Here is a 24,614-nt window from a genome sequence, read left to right as displayed (position 1 = left end):
CAATACAAATGGTGCTCATTCTGCAACAGAAGAGGAGGAAATCTAACTCTTACATCAAGTCCTCTGTGGTAAGAAATCAACTGTCTTGTATTTAAGTGTCCTAACCTGCAGCTCTCCTCATTGCTATCTGAAAAGGAAGGCAGATAGTATCCAGTGAGCTGGGACTTGGTATCTCCCAAGAGACCCAATTCTTCCCCAACTCTTTCAACTGTTCAAAGAAATCCTGCAGTAATAGTTTGTCCTCAGGTAAATTATATCTGCGAGTGAGCTGGATTTCTAAAGAATAAAATAAAAACAAAGGATAAAAATGCCACCCAGAAAACATCCTCACAGGGGATTTACTTTTTACCTGCGAAACTCCTCTGCTTTGTCTGCGGCAATTATTTCTGTTACTGTTCCCTTTGGAACCTAGTGGACAAAGATGAAGGTTGAATTAGTACACCAACAGCAAAGAAAATGCTGTATGCTTACGCACTGGGCCTCGTCTGTGCATTACGAAACCCAACCTTGAAGTGGCCTCTTTCCAGGTTTTCTGTCCTCATTCCTCAGTAATGACAAACACAAACCTAGCAACGCCGTGCAGCGCATGTGAGAAGCGGGAAGCAGAGATAGTCCCAGCAGGATTGTGCTGTCAGTGCGGTATTAACTTCACTGAGATACATACAGAAGTTAACATCTCACAAGGCAACATCTCTTCACAGACAGGTTACACTAAGTTTAAACAGTTCTCTCCAACAGCCCATGGTATTAGCAGAATTTTTATGCTTTTAAATTAGAAGTGGAAGCAGTTGCAGGAAAAACAAAGGACACTAAATTTTACTTTAGGCATTTGATAAATTAAAACCTGTGACACAACTTCCCCAAGACCGGACAACAGGCAAGGGGAGCAAGAGCTAGGTCTCATAACCGCCGTGTCAGACTTCCTGAGGTACTCAAACATGTAAAAAGGCACCTTCTGGAAGTCATCAAGCCACCTCCATAGGTAAAGCCTTAGACATGCCGTAGCAGAGAAGGAGCACAGCTTAGTAAGTCGCTGAGTAACACGTGGCACTCTGCACCTTCACTGTGTACTTCTAACCCAGAGCAAATATGAGTAGTTTTTCCTTTATCCCATTTATACCGCACGTGGGCATGACTGCACCTCTCCATTCATAAACACCAAATCTGTCCATACTACCAGACAACACTGATTATCATGAGAATAATCCCAAAGTACTGCACCAAACTGGATATTATTTCATAATTTACACTACCAAACCAGCACAAGACAGTATTAACACTACACTAAGCCCATTCAGGTAATTTCTCATCTGCTCTGGCTTTGGTCTGTGCAAAATGAATAGGAGTACATTTTAAAAAAAAAAACTCATTCAGCATGATTTAATTTCCCCCCAAAAAAACCCAGGTAAAATCTCAACTTTTTCCCCCACTTTTAGCTAAGGCACTATAAAGACTATCAAAAAGTTTATGCTAACAAAGAATTTTCCATAGCAATAAAATCTCCAAGTTAAACAAAATTAATACACTACCTCTTTCTCCAGCCAGTTAAAGAGCTCACACAGGGCAACAGCATCTTTAATCTATGTTAAAATAGGCAAAAGAAAAGGGAATTGAGAAGAAAAAAGATTTATCAAGTCTCAGTATAAACTGTTTTTGATGCAAAAGAATTCAACCTGCAAGTTTCAGAAACACAAACTAAGAGATGATTTAAGAGGTCTTTCCAGGTTCTGCATCCTGCAAGTAATACAAGTACTGGAAACGTACCTGGAAAATTAAATAATCGTTAATAAAGGTATACTGCTGGGAAGTACCTTACTGTGAAGAATTATCAAGAACTCAGCAAACATTGGCTTTACCCCACACATGACACAAGATTTTGCATTTTGGATCATGGAAAGTAACCACACAACACATCTTGCGATGCGGCAGGGGAACATGCCCTTCAGACACTCGGGCACCACACAGCCTCTGTCACACAGCATTTGGCGCCTCTCTTGCCTGATGGCCCCCATTTTTCTTCCTTCCTTCTACATGCTTGCAGCATGCAGGGGCAAGAAGCAGAAGACAAGTGTACAAGAGCGAGGCACAATTTTGTCCCCAGGTGGCAGGTGACAAAGTGTCTCTGCTCAGTACAAGTATTTTTATTTCCCCTTAACTAACAGAGAAGAAAAGCATTGAAATAGAAAGCAGCAGTTCCCAAGAAACTAGCAGAAAATATGGGACAAGTACAGAATTGCCAGCCCTGTTTTAACTGGCACATTTCTCCTGTTGTGAAAACTGCTGCTTGAAAATTAATAGGAAATAAACAAGAGAAAACTTCAGCCCCACCATGAACCTGTTTTAAAGGCAGCTTCTTTGCTTGAAAATATGAAGCTTCCTGGGAAGTCAGCCTCATTTCCAGAGTGTCGTGATGATTACACAAAAACAGAGTGGTTTGAGGCCGCTGGCTGCTTCTGAGCATCTTGGCCTGTGTTTGTGTCAAAGAATTCTTTAGGCTGTGTTTATTCAAGTGATAACAATTTGAAGACTCCACTGAGAAAGACAACAGAACTAGCAAAGGGGAGAGAACATCCCTTTGAGAGTTCCTACTCTAAACAACACTTCTCAAGTCTGCCCAGTCTTCCAACAGAGCAAGGCTGGTTCTTCACACTATTACAAATGTTGTTCTTTACTCCAAGGGAACGCTAAACAAGCACAAAAACTGCTTCAACAGCAGTAGATGCCCGACAGAAAGCCATTTTTATTTTGCCATCCAAATTCTTATTTGCTTTCTAATCCAAAACACTAAATCTGAAAAGAAAATGTAATTTCTTTCCCTAAACGTAAAGCAAACCTCTTGCCATGTGCAAGGAGGCTCTCAAGGCTTCACTTACATGTGCTCTTCTCATGCCTTCTGTTTCCGATGAGTTCTTCACAGCTTTTGCAATGCAGATGGGGGTATACGGGGTGAGGTATCGGTAAGCCTGCAGCAGAAGGACAAGGATTACTTGTGGATTACTCAGACTACATAATCCTACAGGTTTAATAACTCAGCCTGGACCACAAGGCAGTCTCTCTCAACCTTAAGTGCTGTGAGATACTGGTTGCCAGTAGTCAGCTAAGTGCACTGGGTAACAGAGGAGAAACAGTCCCTGACTGAAGGAAGAACAGCCACAGGGAAATCCAAGGAACTAAAGGGGTCAACAGATTGTCATGAAGCAGGGTGAAGATCTGCATATCCTAAATACCATATCTACCAATGTCTGAGCTATGGGTTTCCTGTTATTGCTGTACGCTAAAGGCCCAGAGACAGTCAATGAGAAATGCCAATCCCAGGTACAGAGCATTGTAGTCAAACCTGGAGGGTCTCCCAAGGCTCTGTCTCCTCCAGCACTGAGCATCACCACTTCTAATGATCAGCAGCTCTGACAAACACATCAAGGGGCCAAGAAACATGAGAGGCCTTTGGCAAATCTGAGCTTTACATGCTGTCCACTTCTGAAAGGAGCCTACATCAATGGTTTGAGACAAAGCTTTCCTATGCCTGGACTGGGCGGCCCTGCATTAAGAACTAGTAACTGATCCCTTACCACTGTGCACTTCCCCAACACCAGCTATCCTTACATTAGCAGGAAGGCCTGGCTGGTTCTGAGCATGTCTTCAGAAATTCACCAACTGAGGTGACTTGCCCAAGCCTTGTCACGCTTGGCATCAGAAGAAGGAATAAAAAAGGATGTCTTTTGCCTCACAGTTCTCTGCTCTACCCATTATATATAGGGAGATGGGATGAGTACCTACATAAGCACAGCCCAGGCAACACGTTTTTTAATTCTCAATACACCAGCATACAAATAAACACCACACAAATTCACGGGAAAGGCCTGGTAGACCCTCAGCAAAGACCAATTTCACACAAATCCTAGAGACTTACAGTTTCCAAATTCTTAAAAATAGCAAGACACTACATCATGCAGAAACTAAAGTACTGAAGAAGCCACAAGAAAGTCAGGAAAGTCCTTTTATGAGAGTCAAGACAAAACTTCTCAACAGTCAGATTCTTAGATTGGCTTGCCTTTTACAGATACTGGTAGGTTCTATTAATCTTCTGTGAAAAGTATATTTACATGCAACTGTAGGCAAATCTATAAAGGGTTTGCAGATCTGTGTTTAATAATGGACTGGATTTTTGCCAATGTCAATATTTGGCTTTGATGGAGACAGGTAGTAGATGGACTTCCAGCACTGTGGTTCTTCAAAGCACTCCAGGACAGTTGCTCAGCTGGTGTAAAGTGGTGTAGAGCTAGAGAAAAATACCCAGCATGAGGAACCGGGAAACCTTTGGCTCTTTCAGTGTTTTTTTTATCAAGACATTTCAGTCCTTCCTCCCCTGCTTTCTATCGAACAGAGTTTGCTCCTTGAGGCAGGGACTCTCACATTGCATACAGAGGGCATGTAGCACTGCAATGACTCAGGATCAGCCAAAACATTCAGTGCTAAAGGGGTAAATAATGTCACTACAACTCATTACATTCCTTAAGCTAGGCCAGACCTGCTGTACTTTTCCATAGGAATGCTCTGCGTAAATCATCTACAGCAACTTACCCAAGCTGGGGTTAGTTCATTGACTCCAGCTACAGCAAGGGGTATTCTACTCTGAAGTCAAAAGAGCAACAACAATTTATACTGAATGCTCCATAGACTCTATGCTTTCTGCTACCCTGAATGAAAGAGAGTGGGCAAAATATCAGTATTCTGTATTAAGAGGTGATTTGCACCTACAAATGAATTGATGGTGTCAGAAGATTTAACCCTGGGCAGGAGCAAAAGACTGTATATCTTGCTCAAGTCAGTGCAAAGGCACAAAAATATATCCTGTATTAAATGGATACGTTCAAAGCAACAAAACTTGCCAGACCTGTTTGGTTTTACCATCTGTCCTGGTGCACCAAGTGCAATGAAGCTATTAAGGTATATAAGTCAATGTCATCTCTGGAGAAAAATAATACATAGTTCCTGCTATTTTGGCCTTTAGAGAAAGAGAGTTTAAGCAGAGTTTTGTGCTGGTATCAAACTGTGGCAGCCTGGGGATACACAAACAGACCCTGCTCTTGGGATTTTGTCTTTTGGGAGACACAAATCTGAGGCTACTCTTAAAACTCCTGCATACAGAAAGAGCTTTCAGGCCCCATGAATTAGCTCTGTTGCCGCAGGTATGGCTGTATCATATACACACCTGCAGCACAACCAAGCAGTACATGAAACAGGCAGGAGATATCTGCCTGCCTGGTGGCAGCAGAAACCTGGTGGCAGCAGAAACCTGGTGGCAGGTAAATGCAAACTTGCAGCCCAGCACCTCTTACAATTTAGTTCTTCCTTCAGCAACCCCTTCATCTGAGCCCTGCGATTCTCAGGTGGGAAGCCTGGACTGTTTATTAACCCAGCACAAACTCAGGTTCTGTTCAGCAGGTCTGGCCTTCCAAGGTAACATCTGGAAAATACTCATTGGTCCCTGATTCGCAGCCATATTTATTCACAGTATCTGTTCGGTACTAGGTAACTCTGTAAACTGGACAGCGTTCCACAGAATGTGCAGCAAACAAGAGATGTACACAAGATGCATGGAATACAGCTTATTTGTCCATAGCTGCTGCTGTGTCCTTCCCTAAGTATCTCCTTCCATGACTATTGGATTATTAGGTGGACTGCAGGCCTCCCAGACAGACAAGTTCAAGTACAAGGGTAAGATACAGCAAGTACAGCTGTACAGAAATTAGTCTGATGCTACAGCTGTCTCACAGCAGATGCACTCACTGCATGGACAACCAGTGCCTGCAGGTTATCCGTGTCCTAACAAGGTTCCCTGCTGCAACAACTCCGTCACCCTGTCTCTTGACAGACATCACAAATTGCCTGATATCCTCAAGCCACTGAAATAAGTAAGGGAAACCATCTTTAGACACTCAGATCAAGCCCAATGCCCCATCCTAAAGGTCCTGCACAACTTCCCTGCTTCAGTTTCTGCAAGTTTCCAGCTCTTACTGTTGGTCTACATAAGGCTGATGTTCCAGCCATGGGCACAGTGACCCAAGTTCACCCTGCTCTCCCTCCCCTCTCTCACTGCACTTGTCTTATCTTAAGCTGACAATTCTTTGGGCAAATCGGCTTAGCGAGTTGGAAGGGCAGCTCCAGCGAGAGCAACCCCAGGATTAACAACCCCTTGATACCTCAGCACGGCTGGATCCCTTCCGCACAACCTCCAGCCCGCATCATGCTTTGCAGAAGGGAAGCTGAGACCAGCTGCCCTCATTAACACTGTTCCTGACAATGCTGGGCAGAAAAGAGAAAAGTATTTTCCCTTGCAAGGGCCACTAACCTTGGGAATGGCCTCAGTCAGAGCATAGCTGGCTTTGTCACTGAGCCACACTTTCTCCTTGGGTGAGAGTCCTGCACCAACAGCCTGCAGCTCTGACAGGATAGATCCATAGGGCATTACTTGGATTTTAAATTCAGGTTCCAGGGTGGAATCGAGCTGTAAGTGCTCCCTCACAGCTGGGTCCATCATTCGGTCACCATCGATGAAGAGCCTTAGAAACAAAACAGACAGAGCAGGTAGGTGGGACCACATCTGACAGTGGCTGGAGTATAAGAGGGAAGGAGGAACAATTCTGGTGACATTTCAGGGAGAAAGGAGTTTGTTAATTATGCGCTATACTTCGTTCTATATTGTTTTAACCACTGGCCTTCACACAGCTTAAATCCTGTTTTGAAATTAAGATGAGAGGAAAGGAGCTGATAGTGGTTTTGTCATATGACACATTCAAAATGGCTGCATCCCATCACTGCACGTCAAGCAGGAGAGAGTAACAGAGGCAAATGATGGCTATTCTCTATTTTTCAAGTGCAACATCTGGAAACGGAAAAGGTACTGTAGCTCTAAGTACCACGTTATTCTTGCTTTCACTGAATTTGAAAGTTCAGCTCAACCTTCACGTACCACCTGTACTCCCCCAGCGAGGTTTAACCTGCTAGCTAGCAGCTTGGAGATGCCTCTAGAAGACTTGTCCTTGCTGAGGCTCACTGTACAGGGCAGTTGCAGGCAAGAAGCCTTCTGTCATAAACCAGCCCTGAAACTTTCCTACACAGTCCCTGCAGTTTTGAAGTGACTCATCAATGACATTAGAGAAATGTTTTTCCAATGTTGAGGCCAGGCGTTGGCTCTTACCCACATTTCACCCAGGGCTCAGAGGGCCCTCCAGGTTATCTCAGGGTGACAGATAGAGGGGTCAGCCATCCCGCCCCAGGTCACCCAGCAAGTCAGCTGAGGTACTGAGGAACACAGCAGAGCTCTTGGCTGCCTCTCTAGCTCTGATCAGGGGAGAAATTAACGTTGAAGACAAAAGTGCTCAGAAGGGACTTTAAAGCGCCTGAACGTAGGTGTTTTAAAAAGACAAATGCTTTGCTAGAACAGCTCTGCCACAGAAAAATGCATCTTGGGGGACAGAAGAGGGGAATACAAGCACCTGATTGTGTTCATTCCTATGACGGCGTATGCAAAAAACACAGGATTGTACTCAACATCAGAGCCTCGGAGGTTGAAAAGCCCTGGAAAATAAGAACGCCAAGAATCACAGTCCTGGTTCATCTTTTGCAACATTAGAGAAAGTCAAAAATAACCTCAGTAAAACACAGTCACACAATGAATTGTCATGGGTACAGGCCGCAGGTCCAGCTCCCACCCAGCTGTCCCACGGCCTGCTTCTTCTCCGGCAATCCTAAATTTTTGCCAGGAGATGGCACCAGCACTGCAGTTTAAACGCTCTCACCGAGCAAGGAAATTGGGGTTTAACTTCTGAAGGAGAGTTGGCTTGCAATAAAGCAGGTACAGGCAAAAAAGACAAGGACACACGTTTAAAAAAAAAAAAAAAAAAAAAAAGTAGTTCTTCCCCTTTCTGGTCTGTGAAATTGCAATAAAAGCTCACTTCTCAACAGCAGAAGACTTCAAAGTTACAAGTTATCATTCCATTCCAATGCTTGTTTTGATACTTGAGGGAAGAGGGAGACACAATACGCAAGACTAAAATACTCCCAAAAGGCCTCTCATTTGGGTGCCTCCAACATCTCAGATTCAGGCTGCATAGTCTTAGGGGCTTTTTTTAGAAAGATTTTATCCCTCACAACTCCAGGCAAAGTCAAGAGGGGAAGCAGATGTTCAGCATCTCCAAACTCCTGATTTTAGGGTCAAATAAAAACCCCAGGGTATCCAACTAGCTGAAATGAGTTACTCAAGGCAATAAGGCCAGCCAGCAGGACAGCTGGGAAAAGAACCAACATGTCCTAAATCACAACCCAGCACTGTATTCATCGAACTGTGCAAATTCTGCCACAAAAGTAAAAATAGAGTTTGATTCTCCCCAGGGAAGGAGTAGGTCACTTGAAAGCAGGAAAGAGCCACAAAGAATTCTTTAATGCATGGGTACAAACTTCCTCGCTCAGCCGACTCCCAGCGCAGTAAGGAGGCAACAGCCTCCTCTGTGGCTCTCTTTCTGTCGCCACAATCTTGTCTGGAGTTTAAAACAGTGAATTGAATTAGATAAAATTAAAGACAACTTCTCCCCCTCCCCCCTTTACGATAGGAAATTAACCACGCACCCGGCAATAAGCTTCTCTCATGACCTTCTCTGGTCCATCTTAAAACCCTCAATTCATAACCAAGCTTGGCTTTGCTGGAGACATTTAATCTGAAACCACCTCAGGGCAACAATTTATCATTAATTTAATTGGAGATTCGCCTGAAAAGGTGAGACACTCAATCTCTGCTCGCACAGGCCTCCCCAGGGAGGAGTCATATCACCACTCTCAGAAGTGTTTCTTTTCATGAAACAAGCTCTTTGCTCAGTGTCCCAGATCCAGGAGAGCCCACAGACCTCAGCAAGCCAGCTTCTCCCAGCGCCAGAGATGTTGCACTGGCAGTGCTGGAGCTAGGAACATGCCACCTTCATTTCTACCTTTTCAGCTCAGATGCAGGGCACAGGCATTAGCAGCACTCACACTCTGCCAGCAGTATGTTCCCACTGCACCAATCTGCACATTGGTGATTTCTGCACAAAGGATACACAGCACTAGTGACAACAGTCCTGGGAGAACCACTGCTGTTTCTGGCCGTTCTCCCTTCCTACGCACTGGGCTGGGAGCCAGGGTGTGGAGACCTAGTCATCCTGGGGCCCCAAACGTGGAGGGGACTCTCTAGTGGGACCCTGCATTGAAATGATCTGGAAATACAAGTTGAGCCTCGACTTACTTGTTTTAACCAAAGCATTTGCCAAAAGCTGGAGAGGTAGAGACCAACTTAAAAAGTCGTGACAATTAGGAAGATTACTGTGAATGCTGTGTACCCCACCCTGGCCTTATGTATACAAAGCCACGTGTTGCGTTGCTTTGTTTATAGCCCAGCCTCCACAGCAGAAAACAGCCTCCATCTTCCCATAGGGTGAGGCAGCATCAGGATGTTTTCTAGACAGAAAAACTCACAGGTCTTTCTTTTCCCTTCAAACTGCCCCGGGCTTTATAGATAACCTTCTCTTCCCTTTGCCTGGGCTGTTTTTCAAACGTAGCGATTTGCTGCATTTCCTGGGAAAAAAAATGTACTCAGGAGCTGTACTGGTGTAAAAAGGCACTCTATAGAAATATAGGCTCACTGTTTGTGACCTGTTATCACCACTGCACTTGATACAAGTTAACTGACCTCTAACAAACATGTTGCCTGTCATGAGTGCCTCCCACCCTGGCAGGCTTCTTCCTTTCCAAGGCAGGAATGATGCTTATTTTGTAGGAAGAACTGAGGAGGTAGATGTAAAGACTTACACGCTACTTCATCCAAGGCTGTTACCACAAACCACAGGACCTTCCTCTCAGCCATTTTTGAACGGAGGGCTACAATTTTGTCTCTCCAGCTGACCCCTGCAAAACACAACATGAAAAGCTACAGTCACTAACTTTACTGGGGATGATGACATAAACACAGACCGATGCATTGGATTTTGGAGGTACCCAAAACACACTGTGTTTGGCTCGTGCTCCTCATTCGTTTCTAGTAATTGATATGAACTATGTCAAAGAAGCTGCCCTCCAGACATCTATGGATTTGTTTTGAAGTTATCTAGCCTCTAGCAAATGGTTATTTGAAGTTTTGAGGACAAAGGGGTCATTAGCTGAGGTCCGATCACTTTCTTGACCTATTCATAGTGGATCATATTGCACTGCAGTACTGTTTTTCTCACTGCTTCGTAAGAGGAAAGTAAAAGGGGATAGGGCAGTAGAAACAGTCCCTGTCTATTGGGAGTTAAGCTTCTCACCTGTATAACTCAGGTCGAGCGTGATGAGAGGCTTGCAGGGGCGCTGAGGACAGTCTGTCCAGATTGTATCGATCAGGTTTTCTTTAACAGGCACAAGGTCATGGCCAGCACTTCTTAAGGCTTTGGACATCCTCTTCCACTGGTCTGCCAAAGCAAAAAGAGTCAAGAGTGATGGCTTTAAAGAACACACACTGGTTCAACAATGGCCTTGTTCACAGGGAGCAAACTCTAGAATCTGAGTCTCCTCCTTTCCTTCCAGCCTCTCCTTCTTCCCATTCCCTTTAAAAACAAAGCAGAAGCTATTGCAATTACAGTTCCACAAATGCAGACACTACAGCCAGCAGCAGCTACAGAACGTTGCAGCCCTGGAGCCTCATGCTTGAGCTGAAGAGCTGCTCCAGCTGGGAGACAGAAGTCACTGGAATAAGGCACCCCAGCGACTGCCGTACGGGTGCCCTCTACCCCAGTGCAGAACCATGGTAGATCTAAGCTAGTCGAGAGATGAGATGGGCTTCCACACAGCCACAAGACTGACCTTTAGCCCATCTGAATCAAGCAAATGTCTTCCCTTGCCTCCAGTGACCTCTGGATTGAGTGCCACGCACTGAAGCATGGATGGACACCCATTCATCTGATATAAATGGTACCTTCTCCCGGAAGGTGCTTCCTACAATGAGAGCTACAGAGATGCCAAGATCACCAAGCAGGATTAGCAGTTTGAGTTTTGCCTGGGTGTTCAGGCTCACGTGCTGTCCAAGGCATTTAGCAACTTTGTACTGTAAGTGCCCATGACAAACCACAGCACAGACAAAAGGAGGTGGATCAGAACTCTATGGTCCAAGGAGGTGGAGCAGGTTCAGAGGAGGGCCACAAAAAGGATCAGAGGGCTGGAGCACCTCTCCTATGAGGACAGGCTAAGAGAGTTGGGGTTGTTCAGCCTGGGGAAGAGAAGGCTCCAGGGAGAGCTTACTGCAGCCTTCCAGTACTTAAAGGGGGCCTACAGGAAAGATGGGGACAAACTTTTTAGCAGGGCCTGTCGCAATAGGAAAAGGGGTAATGGCTTTAAATTGAAAAAGGGTAGATTTGGACTAGACATAAGGAAGAAATTTTTTATAGTGAGGGTGGTGAAACACTCAAACAGGTTACCCAGAGAGGTGGTAGATGTGCCATCCCTGGAAACATTCAAGGTCAGTTTGAACGGGGCTCTGAGCAACCTGATCTAGTTGAAGATGTCCCTGCTCATTGCAGGGGGATGGACTAGATGACCTTTAAAGGTCCCTTCCAACCCAAACTATTCTATAAATCTGCTTTTCAAGTAAGGTCACTGCAAGCCCAGACAGTAGTTCTCATCCCTTGTGCTTTGGAGTCGATGCACTGCTGTAGAGCTCTCATGATACATGCCTAAAACCAAAATCCAACCTTTTTTTTTTTTTTTGCATAACAGTTTAACCCACCACCCCATCTGGGCTGAAACATGGTTAGCTACATACCATCACACAACAGCTTAGCCAGAGAAGCAAGGAAGCAAAATCTAGTTCCTCAACCCAGAGTAATAAAATAAAGTAAAACCAACCAGCTGGAATAATGAAAGGGTCCACTCCCACCTTCGAGCCTTCTGGAAGGACACTCACTAGCCAATCCTCCTGAGTCGGCGTATCTTTCAGACCTCCATGGATAAAAAAAAAAAAAAAAAAAAAAAAAAAAAAAAAAAAAAAAGGCAAAAAAGAGGTTCAAAGAAGCAGTCACCCTGAAGCATTCCCACACTTCCCAAAAAGTCCAAGCTAACACATCAGATACATCTACTAATGAATGTCCAGACCCATGGGCAAGAAGAGTCACAGGACACTAAAACAGGAGCAGCAGTGTATCCAAGATGTCCCTAAGCTCCTGCACGATAGGGTACCCCTACAGCACAAGCTGTAACATGTGTGAAGTGAGCCTGTGATTGTTCCCTCTTTATCAGTGGAGCAGTATCCCAGCCTCCTATGTACCCATTTTCATGAGTGTCCAGTTGTTATCCATTTGATGTGCAGCTTGCAGGAAGTAGCGTCCATCTGTCCACATGGCTGCATGCTGTTCAGTTACTATGGCAGTACCTAGGTAGGAAGGCAGAAAGATGTGGTGATTTAGAGATGGGCAGCCACCAGACAGAGACACAGACAGCAGGGAGAGTGTTTGAAATGCACACCAATTCCCAAATGGCAGCTCTGCTCACTGTTCAAAAGTCAGTCCCATTTCAGTGGAGATATTCACTGTTCCTCCTGCACTATGACCTTCCAAATCCTATCAAGAGAGTATGCAAAAGTATGCTTAATGAATTGCCTCAGATGAATTCAACTTAAGCATATCTCAACCAGTCAGTGGAATTCGATAAATGGGGCTTTCCAAACCTTCTGTAACAGAGACTGTGGTCTCCACCTGGCTGTTGTCACAGTAACACATACTGTACATCCCCGGACTTCATCCCATCTTCATACGGGAGGAAGCCTGGGCTCTGACCATCCACAAGAAACAGCTGTTACTACACTAGGAGACGTGGGTATCACTCCCAGCTGTCAGCTGCACCCCTTTCCCAAATGCTACAGCTCGAGCAGAGATGGCTGAACAGGAAATATGAACATAAACTTCTGCTCTTTTCAGTGTCTGCCCCATTCCACTGACTCCAGATGGAGGGATACAAACAGACAGCTGAGGAGCAGTGACATCTCAGCAAGGCACTCTAGCTGCCTTGCCCTTGGTAATTTAAAAAAAAAAAAAAATAACCAAACCAAGGCACAAACAGAAACTGAATCCAAGTCTTTTGAGTCTCTGCATCTTGACCATACTTTCAGTAACCAGAAACCGAAACCCAGATTAGCAGAGCAGAGTTTCCAAATACAATTGCATTGTCTTCTACCAAACTCCCCCAACACAAACCCCATTTTAAGCTGCTTCAGCTTGTAAAGATGAAGCAGGAAACACACGGTGAGATCCTGTGCGAAACCTCACTGAGCGCTAGGCTGGGAACACAGACCTTCCAAGTATATAACAAGGGCCCAAAGTAGAGAGGAAGGTTATGCAGAGGCCATGCAGAAGGCGTGAAATTAATACAGGATTCATGTTATTCATTAACAGCAGCCCGCAGTCCTGGATTTATCGCCTTCTATGTGAGGTCCCAGAGTAGTTCATAGAAACTGATGAATGGACCCTCCAAACACATAGGTAGCAGTATTTATTAAACCGATTTACAATTAGGGGGAGAAAAAGACCTCAATAGACTCAAGTGACTTTCCAACAATCACACAGCAGAGTGAGTTGCAGAACTTAGGGTACAGCCAGGGTAAAAACTAGGTCTCTTGAAACACAGACCTACCCTACAGCCAAGAAAACATCCTGTCTCAGCAAGATAAGCAAACTTTTCCGCAATGTTCAGTTTCCAAATGCAGTGTTTCTGGCCCTGTCTCTGTTTAAACAGAAAGGCTAGCTAGAGTCCATCTACTATTCACCAGCCCAATGGGCAATGTGAAAATCTGTTCGTACTGGCTATACATCAAAAGAAATGACTGTAGGTTACAAGCACCACATTAAAGAGTTAACAGGATTTTACTTTACGAGCGGTTCATTCAGGGGTCAAACATTTTCTGAAAACTTGTTATTACTCTGATATTACATAATTCCAGCGGGTAGCCAAGACATAATTCTGCAGATGCTGAAACGGGAAGAAAACAGTCCAAACAAGCTGGATGGGTTTCCTTTTCCATGCTGCCTCTATGCCATGAATGAGACTATTTCTTTAGAGGGGAATGATGTATATTAGAAAGAACCCAAGTTCTGGAAAGGTACCTGCAGAGCCATCAAATCCAGAGATGAATGCTCGTCTGCAATCACACGGTGCAATATACTCACTCTAGAAAACAAAAGAGGCAGCAATTATTTATAGCAGCGGGGCCGGGTGGGGAAATCAGCTGATGACAAATACTTTGATAAGCTTTTTCTCCTAAAGAACGCCACAGAGTGAAAGAAATGAGTTAAAAAATCCTGGGCTCTACTCCACTGGAACATTTAATCATCTGTGATTATATTGTATTTATGTCCAACTGGGTTTGTTTTCTTTTTAAGCTGCAGCACTTTTCTCCCACAAACGTCTATAAACACTGAAGTGCTTCAGAGTTTGCAGATGTTTATTTCACACTCAGCCTCCCCTTTGGGCAACAAACAAATGCTGCCTTTGAAGCTGCAATGTGAAAGGAAGAGAAACCAGAAGCACCCCTTGATCTTGGGGACCAGAGTAATCAGCACACAAAATCTCTAAAACTCACTATCTCCAGTGAAGCCCCCTCACTGGCATTTATAAGAATTCCTTTAAGAGTTTCTTTTCCACAAGGACAATTGAAAAAAAAAAATCATCAAGGTGGTAAAACTGTAGAAACTTTAAACCTTAGCACCTTTCATAATTAGGTGCTGATCCTCTCACTTCTTTGCCTACTCAAAATCCAACTATGCCAGAAACCACCAGACCATGGTTTAGTGTGTGAGAGAGAATCAAAGGCTACTAGTCCATTCTCATCTCAAACCCATCACAACCTGTGTTTGTGGACACATGTGTTGGCAGCACTACAGAAGAGCCTGAGAATGCACAGATACCTGACATCCACAGGAGCTGCCAAAATTAAAAGAACAACCGTACCTTGAAATGGCCCCCACACAATTTTTATGGGATCCCATTCTGGCAAGTTCGGAGGTCAGAAATGCTGAGTAGGCCTGTTAATTAACTAGTGCAACTCAGCAAATCAGCTTAATCCAGGCTGACAGCACTGATGTTTGAGCTGCAAAACCCCTGGATTTGTACCTTACAAATGGTCTGAAACTAAAGTCTGTTCCTCTGCCCCCAGCTGTGCTGTGGCAAGAGAAAAAACTTTGGGGACTGAAATCACAGCCCAATTCTCAGGTGATTTTAGTTCCTACTTTGATAGATACTGCATTTCCCTGTCTTTGGCTAGGGCTATTTTTAAATCATCGGATTGTTAGAAAATACTCCCTTCCAATCTGTTACTCTTCACCGTTCTAAAGAAGGCAGAGGGTTCAAAGCACAGGAGTGAGTGAGAAGCACACATCACAGCTCCTGGGATCAACTTTTTATTTCTGCTCCCAACCACCCCACGGTCAAAACCCCTCCAGAACAGCTATGTCTCTCCCCTCCTGGGAGACACCCTAGGCAGCAGCTACCAACCATTCACCACTAATGTTTTGAAACTGAGCTGAGCTTTGGGACAGCAAAACCCATGGTGCAAAAGAGGATCTGGCTCAGTAACTTTCGGTCCTCATTGCCAGGGAAGATCCTTGTGATATGCTCACAATAAATCCTCTATTTTATCCAACCACTAATGAAAGCCGTTAGAAATAGTGGGGCTATTAAGACCACGTGTGCCCTCATCTTTGAGTCAGTCCAGTTCCCCATGCCTCTTCTTGTCCAGCCCCACAGACCCCACAGGGCTATGACATATGCTCAGCAGCTGTGGGGAGGAGAGAGGTCAAGATACCCACCTGGTATGGAGAAGGGAAAACTGCTCTCTGCACGCCTCTAGCTGACATGGTGAATCCACCTCAGCCCACCACAGCAGCACCGTCACCACTAACCCCCCCTTAAAATAATGACAGAGACATCAGCAGATAGAGAGGAAGAAGTTGTTCTGGGAACAGAATCAAGCGTCCATTTCCACGGCTGCCAGTCTCACAGCAGCAGGACAGAACATGAAGGCAGAGTGATGCCAGACCTAAGGAGGATTCCCCATTTCAACAATTCCTAAAAACTATTCAACCTGTTGACTGCTACGACTCCCTGTCTCCTACACTTCTCAGCTCAAAGCTGAGACACCATGTCCCAAGGGCCAACACTTAAAGGGGATGCTGGAAATCTCCCATTGTGGATCATATCACTAAGTATGTATCAAATCAGACAAGTGATTTCTCTTCCCTTCCTCTTGATCAGCCCAGCAGAGACTACAGGCTGGTTTGCTTGTGCAAACAATCTCACATTCATAGGAAGGGTTAACACTGAGCTAGCTGCATTAACAGCACAGAATAATGAAATGGATTGAAATAAGTTTTTCTAAAAAAATTCATCTACAAGGAAAAAAAAAAAAAAAAAGAAGTCTATCAGTTTTAGATCTGGTAAAAGCTGACCTAAACTAACAAAGACCTTGACTGCGTGGGAAATATCTCGTGCAGTCCCATTCACAGACAAATCCAGGGAATGTTTTAAGAGTTTACAATGAAAGAGAGAGGCTTTAAAAGGGACTACAAGGGATCTGGAGGGGAAGATGGTTCATTCATCTGTCAGCCTGAGTTCTTGCACACCCACCTGTTTTGTTCCATGCAGCAACCCCCACTGTGCAAAGATGAGACCATATTTTGCACAAGCTAAAATTACAAGGGAAACACCTGTGTATGCCACACAAAGTACAGGCCACAGCACAGTCAGAACAAGGTATTTCCCTGGGGCTTGTGTTGCAGCTCTGATGGCCTTCAACCTGGCCCTCCTCAAGCCTTTCATGTCTGCTTTCCACCACACCTGTCAGTCCTTGACACACAGGCAAAACTGGGGGCTGCAACACAGAAACCCCCAGCTAAGCCAGGAAGAACCCCCCAAAATCACAGGTGCTTACCACCAAAGCCTGCATGGTTGGGCCATTAACATGTTAAAGTTTATTCTAATCTAATGTCAACCAAGATCAGCAATGAGAAGTGCAGCTCGCTGCCCTTAGAACTACGACACTGATGCCATTAAAGAACAAACACTGTTGTATACTTGGAGGGAGGTCACAATTCACTGCCAAAAACCTAACTGCATTGCTAAGATCTGGAACAGGTCAGTGCAACCTGTGCGCAAGCCGTCTCCTCTCTTGCTTTATAACTCTGCTGATTTCTCAGCTCCCAATAAGCATGTGTCAGAGAAGCCAACCCCGAGCAGAAGACAGCATCTCTGCCAACCCAAACATGGGGCCCTCAGCTGGGCAGGTGCTTCCTTGATGTGGAAGACCAGCCAGATCTGACCAAATTTGTTTTCACTGAGTCAAGGCCTGGGGGTGGAAGCCAGCCCCAGTTAAGCTGTGACTGGCTCCAAACCCAAGCTCTAATCCAAATATCATTCCCTCCCATTAAGAACAAAGCTTCTCCAATCTCTGAATATTCCTCCATGGGCAAACTCCAGATTCAATGTAAACTGGATTACTCAACATGAAAATGGATCCTGCATTTACCACTGCAACACCCCAAAAGCTCAGACAGGCATTTTTACCCAAACCACAAAGGACTTAGATGCCTCATTCCCAAAAGCATGGCATTTCACCCCTTTATATTCCTTTGACACCTCCAGCAACAAGTTCCACCCAGTACTGATTAAAGAAAGCGGGGCTCTTTGTATGGACTTCAGCCTACTTTTGGCTTGGACTGCCCTCCATTCTCCCCAGCCTTTGGACCACCCAGGTCTCCGAGGAAACAGTCAATTTCTTATCACCAGCATCAAAAGTTTCAAAAAAATCAAAGCAGCCAACATTCAGGGCTGGCTGCAAGAGCCACAAATCCAAGGTATTAGCAGCCTTGGTTAAGACAGAGTGAGAGCCAGATGTGTTTGAGAAGCTCTGCAAGTCTTTCACCTCCTTACACAACTAAGCATGGAAAGCAAAGGATACAACTGGTGGCAAGCCTCCTGGCAGTATTAAGCCTTCTAGCCTTGGCAGGAAAACCAATATTAAAAGCATCACAGAGCCCAGAGCTCAAACATTCCCAGTGTTACAAAGAGAAATTAGTCAGCAAGTTGCAGCATCATGGTGTATCAGCATCAGTCCAATCCAGGGGTTCCTTGCAACCTAGAAGGGAATAAAGTTTCCCCCAATCTAAACCCTTTGTCAACACCACAGGAGGGAAAGCCCTCTTTGTCGACATGTTCTCTGATGTGGATCCTAGGACAGCCTCAGGAACAGCTGGGAGAGGCAAGGACAGCAACAAGTAGCTTAGGCTGTGGGGAGGAAATGGCTCAAGCCACCAAAAGCTTGGGTATCATTAAACTGCGGTCTTCTGAGTCATGGAGGGAGCTGCCTTAGAGCAAAATCTGACTGCAGGGCTGTAAAGTTCTTATTTGTGTAGAGGAAACAAATGCTTGCTTGGAATGTGGGGAAGCTGCAAATCTCAGCTCATCACAATTTACCTGGAATCAGTAAGCCTGTTCTGGGATCAACAGGTTTCCGCCAATGCCTAAAATTGCGCCAATTCCCAAACCTCACAGACAAAATCCTGCACTAGCTAGTCAGGAGGCGCCAGAATCAGCAGCTTTTAGTAATCATTTCCATTCAGATAGATTTGCTCTGCAGAGAAACCTGACCAACTCGCCCGGCAGGAAATAGCAACATGGGGTTCTCTGCTTAACTGCACTCTGTCAAGGAAAAGAGAGCAACAGAAAAACCCAGAAGTCCTGAGGGTCACATTCTTCAACTCACATGACAGCATTTAACATCTAGTGAAATGAAACCAGAGTTATATATGGACAGATGCAGCTTGAGGCAGGAATGCAGCACACAATAGCAGCTGCAGAAAACGCCTTCCCTCTACCTGCCCAAGTTTGGATCTCCCTAGGAGGAAACATGATGCTGCACATATGGTCCCAGGGCACAGGCAAGTCTGGGCCCAGCTTACCCCACTGCCAAGTTAAGGGCAAAGGTTCCGATTCAGTTGCATTTTGCTTTCATGCATCCTGGGGTAAAAGAGAGCTTTGGGTGTGAGCCAGGAAAGCTTCAGGTCTTTTGTTTCCTGAAAATGGCTGAGGAGGGAAAAACCCTTGGCAGTTCTTGGGTCAGAGCAGACAGAAGAGTGAAACTAGCATATGAGCAGGCAAGGGAGATAAAAGGCAGTTCAGCAATTTAAAACTGATGTCATGGACTACAAAAATCTTAACAGTGGAAGCAGCACGTAACAGAATTACCACCACAGGTCACCACCCTGGGCCCAGACTCCCCTCTTTGGCACACAGAACAAGCTGATGCAGAACAGCATCGAAAGGGAAGTGGTGTTGTGGCCTGTTCCTTCCCTGCCTCTCCAAAGGCCCCTCTGCATGGGATCCAAAGGGCTTTAGCATAAGGCAGCAAATTCCAGCAAAAACTGGATCTAGCAAAGGGAAAGCTCTGCAACTAATCCTTCGTCACCTCGCTTAAGAGTATGTGTTGATCAGGAAGTGCTAATGGAGAAACTAAAGCTCAGATAATGCCTTTTCCTCCCCCAGTGAATCCATTCTTCCCAACAGCCAGGATGGAGACAGCAAGTGCTCTCGCAAGCTCCCTTTTCTGCAGCGTGAGCTCCCTGGAGACAATCTGATGAGAAGTTGCTGGTGGAACATCAACGCTGATTTGTTACAAGAACATAAAAACCTCAGTCTACTGAATAGATTCCATAAACTTTTTCCAATGTGATGTTTCTCAGGTTACCCTGGGTTTTATGCTAGAACCATTAAAGCAAGTGAATGAAAGATGATTTTAGTTATCTCTGGCTTATATTTTTTGCAGGGAATGGAAGTCCAGTCATTCCCATAATCCATCCGTGCATACCTGATGAGCATCTCCGGAGGGCACTATGTAGGCTTGGACAGGCTCCTGGACATACTTAGGATTCTTCATCACCTGACGCAGTTGCTTCAGCAGCTCTGTTGTAATTTTTGGACTCATCTTCCTACCTGCAACTAAAACAAAGCATAAAACTTCAGGGCTTCTCCAGCCATCCCAGGCCACCCACGTGCACAGGCTGGAGGCTGTCACCACTGGAAACTCCCCTTGAGGACAACTGTGCCAATGTCACCCCTCTCAGCCCAGAATTTTTCCTCTCTTGTCACTTTATCCATGTTCCTTGAGAATGAGGGATCAGTTTGAGGCCAGAGAGTCAAAGCTGGTTATCTTGTAAAGGACCTTTCCCACCTGGTGCAAGTGGCATGCCCTGCAGTGATGATACACACAAGCTTAACACACTTGCCAGCCCTTCTTGCATGTGTAGAGCACCTCAGCCATGCCCTCTGACAGGCAGGAAAGGTCCTGGCATGTGATGTTGAAGGTCCCAAGTACCCACAGATTAGAAGTAACCCCACCCTTCACATGCACAGATATAAACTTTCAGTCCTTTCACCCTGGGGGCAGAGATACTGTGGCTTATTTGCCACAGGAGCACAGGCTGCTAGGACAGCAAGCCATGCATGTCAGGAACTAAGAAATGGACCAGTTAAGAATACAATTTTTAGAAGTTTCACTATAGCCCAGGACTTCATAATGGATTGGTGACGAGATTAACTCAGACAAAATAAATCTGCTCCCAAGGACATACACAAGGATGCATTCACTGTCCATAATTACCTCTGGGCTGCATGTTAGTTCACCTTGCAAGAACACAACTGTAACAGTAGCAACGGCCCACTGAGCTCTCACAAGCGACTGGCAGGGGACAACTAGGGAGCCTTAAAAGAACTGTCTCTAAAGACCTTTGGCAAATGCTCTGCAGATCTCAGCTGGTACAAGGCAGGCTGGAGTGGGGCAAAGGCTGGATGCTCTTTGTCATTGCAGTGAACACTGGCCTCTCAATTTGCTACCCAGAAACTGTCAACAGCCAGGGCCCGCTGTGGGTGCCACGCACAGTGATGCATCAGGCCATGCTGCTGCGGTAGCATGAGCGAAGGCTACAGTGACAGGCATCAGCTGTCTGCATAGGATGCTTAAACTGTGGGGGAGGCCTGGCCTGAAAGCCTATGGAAATTAAGTAACCTGAACCTCTTCAGAGGTTCTCTCCATCTTTGCTTCACTCATATGTCCAAAGTGGGATAATCCCCTTCCCGGTTCTCTACCCATTCCTTTCACATTTTTAAGAACGTGCTGGGATCTTACAACTTTAATGCCGTCACTTTCCAGGGCATGGTGGGTACGCTCTGTGCTGCTTGAATGCCATGCTATGGAGTATTTTATTCTGACCAGTTCATTTCACAGCTCATTTCCCAGCCACGTCCACAAACAAATCATATATGGGAGAAGCAAATAGCATGCAAGTCTCAAACATTTTTGCTTATCCAGGCACTTATTCTATTTACACCTCAGTAACTACCAGGAGCCCCAAGTGACATTACGTTCTTACGCCAAAGCACAGTAAGGCACAGTCCCTGCCCTGTGATGTTTGCCATCTAAACGGAAAGGCAGAAAAGCTGCCTCCATTTCACAAGCCATAGGAAGACATGATTTGAACAAGGTCACACAGGAGCGCTGTGACCAAGTCAGGACCCGAACCAAGATCTGATACATTATTAGGTGTAAAAATCTCAACCAAAGACCAACATTCACACATCTCATCACAGGAAGTTTAGAGCAAACCAGACTTTGCGTGACTGTCTGCCCACAGATATGTTGTGTTTTAAAACCCAGACCACAAGAAGCAAATCAAGCTCAAAAGGCACCATACACTAAATCTTCAAATTGGTATCTTGACTACAGTGCCTTTACTGGGATTAGATTACACTATCATCACTAGATACACTATTACACTACACTATTCAGACTTATTTCTAGGACAAATTTCATCATTTTATACAGTGTTTGCAAGCTACACAGAACTTCATTATACTGTGATTGTTTCTGTCTGACCTCTGTAACGAGCTGCTGTAACATTGCTGCTGATTTATGTTCAGACAGAGCAACAACATAGCGACTAGCCAACAGAAAAGAATCTCCTTCTACAAACTCATAAGGACACAGCTTCCTTTCTTGACCTGTGTTTTGTCTCCAGGAGCCTGAAAGTCTCATTAAAATAGGCAAGGAATGACAAGGCTTTGCCTTTTAATAAAGCTCCTTGCTGACAAGCCACAGTTTTCTTAGCAGGCAAGAGATTATCTCAAGGACAAAAAAAATAATTTAAAAAAGTACTCTCAACTGTTGAAAGATCTGATTGCAATATCAAAAACACAACTAAACTAGATTAGCAACAAAACCCATATTAAGGAGGACACCTATTTTAGATAAACCCTACAGTTTAAGAAATAACTTTTAAAAAGTCCTCTACAAACTTTCCCATAAAATCACCTTCAATTTCCAGAGAAAGAGAAATCATCTTCTCCCAGATCTTGGGTAGTCATTTACTGTGGTCCCCCTATAATTTTTAACAGGTGACCTCTCCTTTCTTGGCCATAATTATAAGGCTCTACAAAGTTAAAACAGCTTTCTGTCATTATTTAATCACTCCAGTGATTGAAACCAAACACAGCTGAAATGAAGGTAGTGGATTTAGCAGCGTAAGAAACAGTCCCATTTCCTCCCCTAACTTTTTCAAAGGTATTGGACTACTGTGTTACCTGCCTCTGTAGTTCCCCACGTCTGGACGCCTCTTGCCTCTGCTTACACGAAATACCATTCAGCTCTTTGCTTGGCCTTCATAAGCTCCACTGTGCCTGAGAAAGCAAAGGGCAAAACTGAAACAGCTAACAAACTTTGACCCCCATAAAACATTCTCATCCTCCAGCAAAGAGCTGAAAATGCATTAACACCACGTTCGACTGGCAAGATTAGAGATGCACCAAGGGTGAACCATGGTGCATCAGAGAATGTCAAGGGCCAGGCATTTGCTTGTCAAGACTTACGATTAAATCTTGCAAGTGTGTGCTGTTTTATGCCAATTTGTTTTTGCAATCTGTCTGTCAGAGGCCACTCCCCATTTTACATATGGAGAAACTAAGGCAGAGCAGAAGTAACACGCAAAGCATCACTGCAGCGTGATGGCAGTCAGGGTTGGATCCCAAAATCTGTCACTGTCTAGACATACATTATCTACACCTCACTCAGACCACAGGAGTCAGTTCTCCAAGGGCCCAGGCCAGATCCTGCCTGGACAGCATCTCCATCAGACACGTGGAGCAAAGAGCAACCACAAAAATGCTGCCAGAGGAACCAGACACCACCTCCTGCCTCCCACAGGGACACAGAGTGATAGGCTGCTGCAATCCCAGGGACCATCGATGGCGAGGGTAGGGGACACCAGGCCTGCTGCGCTGTGTCGGGGCACGCGTCAGTGCCATGGCAGGGAAGGGACGCAAGTCCAGGATGTCAGGCTGCATCTGGGTCTGCCTGTGGCTGCTGCTAGATCACCCTGAGCGTTTATGTTCTGTTTGCTTCAGACATGCCCATCCTTCTGACAATCTCCTCTTCGTTTTCTCTTTTATGACTAAACTTGTTCAAAATAAGTACGTAAGTTTGCGTTGCCAGGAACTGGCAACACCATCACCTCAAAACCAGGCCTCTCCGTCCTGGCCTGGCCACACGCAGGGCAGCCCAAGCACTCGCAGCCATGCACTGAGGCACAAATCCCACCAATATCCGCTTGCACCCCAAACTCACCAAAACCCCCAGCCTGGCCTGCTCCCCTGAGATGAAAGCCTCTCCGAGCCCCACATTGGGCTGACAGGGCTGCATGGGCCTGGATACCCCAACTGGGACCAGATACCCCGAGTGGGCCTGGATACGGGGACAGGGCCTGGCTTACAGACTCTGGATACCGGGACTGGGCTTGGATACTGGGACAGGACCTGGCCTACAGAGTCTGGACACCGGGACAGGGCCTGGTTTACAGGGCCTGGATACCGGAACAGGACCCGGATACCAGGAGAGGGCCCGACCTCCCCCGCCGACCCCGTGAGCCAGGCCGAGGCCGTGCCACAGCCGCCCCTCCGCGTACATTCCACGTTCTCCGCCGTTAAGGCTGAAGCACCCACCGGGGCCTGTCCCTGCCCCCGCCCCCGCCCCGCCGCTCCTCACCTGCCGCTGGCCCGCCCGCCGTCCGCCCGCGACGTCAGCGCCCACGTGGGCCGCCGCGGCCACCCGCTGCTGACGTCGCGGCGGACGTCACGGGGGGGAGCGCGGAGCGGGAGCGGGAGCGGCTGCCCGGTGCCCGCCGGCCCCGGTCAGAGGGCTCGGGCAGCGGGCTCCGCAGTCCCCGGCCGCAGCTCGGCCGGCGCCGGGAGTCGCTCGTGGTTCGGAGCCGGCCGAGGCCGGGGGGTAGCGGGGGTGAAGGAGCCGGGGCGCGGGGGGTGTCGCAGCAGCTCCCCCCGCAGCGAACCGCCGGCGTTTGGTATCCCGCAGCGCTGCTCCCGGTGCTGAGCGCGGCTGCGGGAAGGTGCCGGCGTCCTCTTGCTCTGCTGAGGGCGTCTCGGCAGAACAGGCGCCATCTGCTTCTCAAGATAAAACACCGCCAGTTTTCCGCTTGGAGGGGAGGAGGGCCGGGTAGAACTTCTGGAGGGTC

General features: G+C 46.1%; 1 protein-coding gene across 2 annotated transcripts in view; it reads right to left on the bottom strand.

Annotated features, from left to right (window-relative positions):
- The window catches only part of XPNPEP1 (X-prolyl aminopeptidase 1), a 33,387-nt gene extending 9,147 nt beyond the window's left edge, over positions 1-24,240 (bottom strand). Inside the window, exons 1-13 of one of the 2 annotated variants that reach the window (XM_063338414.1) lie at positions 24,131-24,240; positions 22,675-22,770; positions 19,907-20,037; positions 14,154-14,217; positions 12,323-12,427; positions 11,905-11,997; positions 10,332-10,475; positions 9,841-9,936; positions 7,500-7,581; positions 6,353-6,563; positions 2,874-2,963; positions 1,530-1,580; positions 350-408 (exon numbers count right to left, since the gene is read on the bottom strand). In XM_063338414.1, coding sequence (XP_063194484.1) covers positions 350-408; positions 1,530-1,580; positions 2,874-2,963; positions 6,353-6,563; positions 7,500-7,581; positions 9,841-9,936; positions 10,332-10,475; positions 11,905-11,997; positions 12,323-12,427; positions 14,154-14,217; positions 19,907-20,023 — 1,112 coding nt within the window. In that variant the 5' untranslated portion in view covers positions 20,024-20,037; positions 22,675-22,770; positions 24,131-24,240. The remainder of the gene's footprint in view (positions 1-349; positions 409-1,529; positions 1,581-2,873; positions 2,964-6,352; positions 6,564-7,499; positions 7,582-9,840; positions 9,937-10,331; positions 10,476-11,904; positions 11,998-12,322; positions 12,428-14,153; positions 14,218-19,906; positions 20,038-22,674; positions 22,771-24,130) is intronic. The other variant, XM_063338415.1, reaches the window with a different exon arrangement.
- Positions 24,241-24,614: the final 374 nt, after the last annotated feature.

Source organism: Chroicocephalus ridibundus, chromosome 6 (genome assembly GCF_963924245.1).
Source record: "Chroicocephalus ridibundus chromosome 6, bChrRid1.1, whole genome shotgun sequence".
Classification (NCBI taxonomy): domain Eukaryota; kingdom Metazoa; phylum Chordata; class Aves; order Charadriiformes; family Laridae; genus Chroicocephalus; species Chroicocephalus ridibundus.
The sequence above is the reverse complement of the archived record's forward strand: the minus strand, read 5'-3'. Positions and strand labels throughout refer to the sequence as shown.